Source organism: Condylura cristata, unplaced genomic scaffold (genome assembly GCF_000260355.1).
Source record: "Condylura cristata isolate star-nosed mole 26May11 unplaced genomic scaffold, ConCri1.0 scaffold00021, whole genome shotgun sequence".
In the NCBI taxonomy this organism is placed as follows: Eukaryota; Metazoa; Chordata; class Mammalia; order Eulipotyphla; family Talpidae; genus Condylura; species Condylura cristata.
Window position 1 is genome coordinate 23,495,187 of NW_004567122.1, and position 6,630 is coordinate 23,501,816.

Here is a 6,630-nt window from a genome sequence, read left to right on the forward strand (position 1 = left end):
AAAAAAAATGTGCAAAATGATGTAAAAATAAACTTTTGTAATAAATAAATAAATAAATAAATAAAATAAAAATAACTGTAAAGAGTCTTTATATTGTATTAATTTCAACTTGAGTAAAAGAGTATGACAATTTCAATATTGCCACTCATTTCTTTTCAAAGGGGATGAATAAAAATGAGTCAGAAATGTTTTCCCTTTGAAATAGTGACCAGTTATGAGTCATATTGTCTGGGCTGTCCCTCATAAAAGTGGAAGTAGAAATCTATTACACTTTGAAGATAAGTAAATTTCTTAAACCAGTGTGATGATATGACTATTATTTGACACAATTATCGATAGAAAAAGAAAGGTTAGAAAATGCCTGGTATATGTCTCAAGACCCAGAAATTATTTTCCCTCATTGCTTATTTTTAAAATTCAGTTAAAAATAAATTGATTAGGGCCCTCCCTGGTGGCGCAGCGGGTTAAAGCACTGCACTGAGAAGCTAGGGCCACTTCCGCATGAGTTCGATTCCTGCCTGCCCCGGAGGTGACCACATGGCGTGGCAGACCTCTCCTGGCCCGCCCGCTGCTCCCCTCAGCAGTGTACTGCGTCGATCTGCCTGTTCTGCTTCCCACTCTGTCTCTGGTGGGTTCTCTCACCCTCCTCATCTCTGGCCTGTACCCCAGTTCTGTACGAATAAATAAATCTTTAAAAAATAAATAAATAAAAAAATTGATTATTTTAAGAATTTAAAAACTAGTCTTAGTCCAGAGGAGGATATCACAGATGACTGGGAAAACAAAACAAATGATTCTAGGCTTTTTTTTTTTTTTTACTAGCAAAATACTTTTATTATTTCATAATGATAAGGAAAGTAAAGATTTCTTTTTGGTGTATACAAGAATTAAAGGAAGTAGAAGAATAAGGGAATTAATAGGATTTTTTATGTATTTTGATGACAATAAAAAGTTAATACCAACTGTTTGCCAGAAAGCTTCCCCCAAACACAACATATAAAGAATTATAGTTTTAAAATCTATAAAAGTAAAAAATATAGCCAGGAGTTCTAATGCTTATTCCATCTTTAATATAAAATTGTAAACATTTATTTACACAAAGCAAATATGTATAACAAAATCCGAGCACCCTTTTTGAGTCATGGCTCCTGAAAAACAGGGATCTACATTGAAGGGGAGCTGGCTCCTCCCCTAACCACCCCCCAAAAAGATTCATAAATAAAACATGGGCAATTCCCTGGGAAGATCCCAGCATCACATTTTATTGCTCTGACATCAAAGCAGGTGTGGAGCATGTGTTCTGTCTAGGCAGCCCAAGGACTAAGACAGGGCCACCCCCCAGGAGGGTAGGTGGAGTGCCCCAGGACAGAGGTGAGCAGAGGGCAACCAGGAGAGGAACAGGATGATTCTAGGCATTTTTTAACTCCTCAGTGCTAATACTGATAATGAAGGAGTAACAGAATGAGCAGGTGCTCTATATGAAAAAGTCCCCTAGAAGATTCCCCCCCACCCCATGCTTTCCCTGTTTCTCTACTTCTAAGTCCTTAATGATAGTTAGCTCTTCTAACTGGTTGATTAGAACTTTTGGGGGTGTTTTCAAAGATACAAATTCATATAGCTCAAGTATCAATATTTTGATCCAGTGTGGACCCTTCCAGTCCATGCTTGATGAGCTCATGGGGCAATCTGGTATTGATCACACTTACGTAGCTCATGAATGTGGCCACTCGATCCCCTATGTCGTCAATATCCAAAGAGTTGATCTCAGGCCCCTGTGGTATTAAATGAAATATGCAAGTATTAGGCTTAACTAGTTATGAAGCATGATAAACACCTGCTTTCCTATCTGCTATAACTAAGGATATAATGTAAAAATGAGCAAGCCATTATAATGAAATGAGGGACACACCACCCCTTTAGGATGAATGTATAAGTAGACAGGGAGGTGGAATGGAAACTCTGTAGGAAGGACAGATGTAAAAGTGTTAGAACAAATTACCAATCCATGAATTTACTCATCACATAGAAAATTCAATAGCTATCAGGAAAGATGACTGAAAGGGAATGAATGTCACTCTTTAAAAAAATTTGATTCAAGGGACAGTTAGGTCGGGAAAAGTTCGGAGGGTCATCATAAGCAGTCTGAACCACAGGAAGAGGCTGACTTTTGCTTTTAAGGTCTTACTCAGCAAAAGCTGTTCTTACCTAACACAGTTTCCCAAATTCCTGTATCTGCTGAGTGGATCCTAACTGTACTCTTGTACTCTGCAGTGAGGAAAATTTGATTCCAAGGACATTTGTTTTTAAACTTTCTTATACCATTATTCATTTTTTACAATTATTTTATTTCTTCCCTCAAGTATAGCCCCTGTAACTCTCCCACCATATCACCTCTGAACTGTCACCAGGGTCCCTTGTACTCTTCCCTCCTGTTTTGATCCCTCTCCTTCCCTCTTCCCTGCTGTATGCCTCAGATCTATAGTCATTTGCAAGTGTTATCTTTTTTTATTTTTGATACTTTGTTTGGTTTCCTTACATTTCTCCTATAAGTGATGTCATCTAGTATTTTTCTTTTTATTTGACTTATTTCACTGAACGTAACCCCTCACAACTCCATCCATGTTGCTGAAAATGGCATGAGTTTATCTTTTTTGATTGCTGTGTACTATCCTTTGTGTCTTCTTGATTCTTTCCTATGTTTGGGGGCATTTAGGTTGTTTCTATATCTTAGCTGTTATAAATGGTGCTGCAATAAACACAGAAGTGCAGGTTTTCTTTAGAATTAATTTTTGTGCCCTTTGGGTAGATTATTAGGAATGGAATTGCTGGGACATATGGTCACTCCATGTTTAGTAATTTGAGGGTTCAACCACCCCCAAGCGTTGGACTTTGGATGGTTGGACCAAGATGCATTCCTACTAGCAGTACACGAGTATTCCTTTTTCTCCACATCCTTGCCAGCATTTATTGTTGCCAGTTTTGTTTTTTTTTTTTAATATGGATGATTCTCACTGGTGTGAGGTGGTATCTCATTGTGGTTTTGCTTTGCATTTCCCTATTTATAAGTGATGTTGAGTGTTTTCATATGTCTGTTGGCCATATGCATTTTCTCTTTGGAGAAGTGTCTTTTTAGTCTTTGTGCCCATCTTTTTATTTTTTTTAAAGATTTATTTATTTATTCATACAGAACTGGGGTACAGGTCAGAGATGCAGAGGGTGAGAGGCTTCACCAGAGACAGAGTGGGGAGCAGAACAGGCAGATCTACGAAGTACACTGCTGAGGGGAGCAGTGGGCAGGTCAGGATAGGTCTGCCACGCCATGTGGATCTCCTCCGGGGCAGGCAGGGATCGAACTCATGTGGAATTGGCTTAAGCTTCTTAGTGCAGTGCTTTAACCCGCTGCGCCACCAGGGAGGGCCTGTGCCCATCTTTTAACTAAGTTGTTTATTTTTGTTGAGGTGTGAAGCTCTTTGTAGATCTTTGAGTATCAGTGCCTTATCAATTGTATGGAGTACAAATATTTTCTTACAGTCTGTAGTGTGTCTCTTCATTTTAGTTATTGCCTCTTTTGCTGTGTAGTTTGATGTAGTCCCAGCTATTTAACTTTCCCTTCATTTTCTTTGCTTCTGGGGATGAACCCTTAAATATGTTTCTCAGATGTATGTTGTGGAGTGTTTGGCTATGTTTTCTGCTATCTATTTTATAGTTTCAGGCCTTACATTCAAATCTTTTGTCAATTTTGAACTGACTTTTTGTGTATGATGTGAAGGAGTGATTAGTTTTATTCTTTGCATGTAGTGTCCACTTTTCCCAGCACCATTTATTGAAGAGCCTGTCCACATCCTAGTGTGTAGTCTTTGCTTCTTTGTCATAGATTAGCTGACCATATACATGTGGTTTTGTTTCTGTACTTTTTGATTCCACTGGTCTGTGTTTTGTTCCAGAACCATGATGTTTTAATTATTATAGCTTTGTCGTATATTTTTAAGTGTGGGAATGTAATACCACCATTCTAGCCCAAGACATTGTCTTCTGAAGGTATAAATTTAAAGAAATAATCTGAGCTCAGACGTACCTCTTACAGTAAGAGTTTTCTGAATGTTCAGATTGTACACCTGTTTACTAGATACCTGAAACACTGTATACATAACTCCTTTATAGCACTTACTCAATTTTTTTTAATTAGCTGTTCATCTATGTTTAAAAGAAAAAAACAATCAAAACAAAGACATTGTATTGGAAATGATATAGTCTTCTTTGTCTTCCTATCTCTAATTCCCAGGAGAGTAACTGGAACAAAGGAACACTTGTTTAATTTGCTAACTCAGATTATCTTTTCCAAAGCACAAAATGTCTGTCTTCAGTCTGTTTTTGGCTCAGCCACTCCAGGGGCTTACGTTGGACTAACATATTAGAGTTTAGAGCAAAAGGCTGAAGTGCTCCTCCCATCAACAGACAAGTTAGGTCTGCCCGAGACAGAGGTAGCCAGGAAAGTGAGGTTGTAGGTGTGAGCAAAGGACTCTATGTGATTCTTCCAGCGTTTTCCAGTCCAGGAATTCATCTCTATTCCAGGTGCCAGATGGTGAAAAGATCACATTTGGAGAAAAGGGTAAAAATTATCTTGTCTTCTGATTTTAAAGGTCTCCAAAGATTTATCACTGAGAAGTTAGAGTCCCTAAATTTCTGTCAAACCTCTCATGACAGTCCTGCCCATTTCCTGCCACTGGAAACATAGCCCACATGTGTAATATTTTGCTCTTACCAAAAAATAATCCAAATGAGGTCCAAAGAATCCTCCAATACCATAATCAGTAACCTAGAAGTAACAAAAATAAACAAACAGGTTGCCTAGGTGGATAACTCTAGGGCAAGCCCAGAAAATCTGCCTTCCTAGATCTGCTTCTCAAAAGCAGACAATAAGCAGTTCATTTAGCACCAACATCTAAACAAAGAAACTAAAGATCAAGCAGGGTGTGGAACTTAGTGAGTTTAGATTCAGGCCCTGGCATTTTGGTTCTGAAGCCCATGCTCTTAAATACACAGCCATCTGTGGGCCTGTAGAAAGAAGAAAGAAGCTGATTGTTGGTAGCCCACAATCAGGCTGGGTAGGTAATTTCTGTGGGAAGAGGTAAAGAAGTGAGGTCCACAATATTACAAGGTCAGCATTCCAAGGACAATGGAAAGTTTCAAGGTAGAGGGACAATGGTTCACTTGTCAGATGGTAAAGAGCAAGAAAGTGGAACAGTACTCCTTAAGGTTGACTCAAGACATATCATACCTGGAGAAGCTCTGCTGTTTTATCTGACAGCCCAGTGATTATCTGAATCCTTCGATTCACTTGGCCAATCACGGGATCTTCCTCTTCTTCCAGAAATACACTGGATGGGGGAAAATGTGATGGAAGGGTAAAGGTAATTGGGAATCAAGGTGAGTAAGAAGAAATAGGGTAGAAAAAAAGGGAAAAGTTTAGAGGGTTTTGGAAATCATTCCACCAACACCTGGACAGTGTGTCATAATTGTCATTTCTGGCTCAAAAATGCCATATAAGAAGATTCAAAATCCTACAACATCAGCATTCAAAGAGCCCTTGGTATTCGTTCCTTCCAATCTTTTCATCTGATAATAACAATACTGAGACAATACTAAAGAAGTGAACTGCCCAAGTTTATAAAGCCAGTAAGTGGCAGAGCTGGGATTATGACTCAAGTCTTTAAGATTTTAGTGGTGATATGACAAGACTCCCCAAAGTTTTAAGTCAAACCATACTGTAAGCCAAACCAAAATTTAAGTCAAATCATAATCACAAGGATTATGACTTCATTCAGGCTACAATGAAATCATACCTCAGAATTATAAACACAAATCACTAACATTCACACAATCATACATTAAGATATGCACAGTCATACCTACGGATAGTATAAGAGACAAACAGTGAACAAATAGACACACACAAAGCAACCAACCAATTCTGAGAACTCTCACATACATAAGCAGGATGCCAAACCACCCCATCCCTAGATTACCTTTGGCTGACCCTGATTTCATCTGATTCCACAAAATCTGAAGCACTATCAAAGATTCTGGATCGTCTCAACTAGGGAATAGAACCTGAGAATGAGTACAGTCTCACTTTATCCCTATCAACTTATATACAGAAATCACAGATATAGAAATATTAATAACTTGTTCATTTTTTAAAGAACTTATTCTGAGCTATTTCAAACATACAAAAAACCTTGGATAATAATATATTGCATTCATAAGTACCTTTCACTTGGGCATGCCAATTCTCACTTAAGCATTGTGAGAATTCTCCAGGTGAGGCAGAATAGTTACCTATATGACACCTACTTTCTCTATTAATATAGTTCTCATTTTATTTAGGACACCAAAGTGCTCAGGAAAGATTATGCCTTCTTATCAAACTTACAACCTAGTATTATGCTGATTATCTGATGGAAAATTATGTTTAAACACAAAAGGTGTTAAGAAGGGAGATTTCCTTATTAAAGAGGAAAAGCTAGTTGTGGCAGATTATTATTATTATTATTTTTTAAAGATTTATTTATTTGTGCATACAGAACTGGGGTACAGGCCAGAGGCTCAGGGGCAGTGAGAGGCTTCACC

General features: G+C 38.1%; 1 protein-coding gene across 1 annotated transcript in view; it reads right to left on the reverse strand.

The window, feature by feature from the left end:
- The window catches only part of LOC101633572 (prolyl 4-hydroxylase subunit alpha-2), a 46,681-nt gene that overhangs the window by 7,426 nt on the left and 32,625 nt on the right, over positions 1–6,630 (reverse strand). Inside the window, exons 6-9 of the mRNA XM_012727745.1 lie at positions 6,027–6,097; positions 5,279–5,378; positions 4,763–4,816; positions 1,707–1,772 (exon numbers count right to left, since the gene is read on the reverse strand). Of these exons, the coding sequence (XP_012583199.1) occupies positions 1,707–1,772; positions 4,763–4,816; positions 5,279–5,378; positions 6,027–6,097 (291 nt within the window). The remainder of the gene's footprint in view (positions 1–1,706; positions 1,773–4,762; positions 4,817–5,278; positions 5,379–6,026; positions 6,098–6,630) is intronic.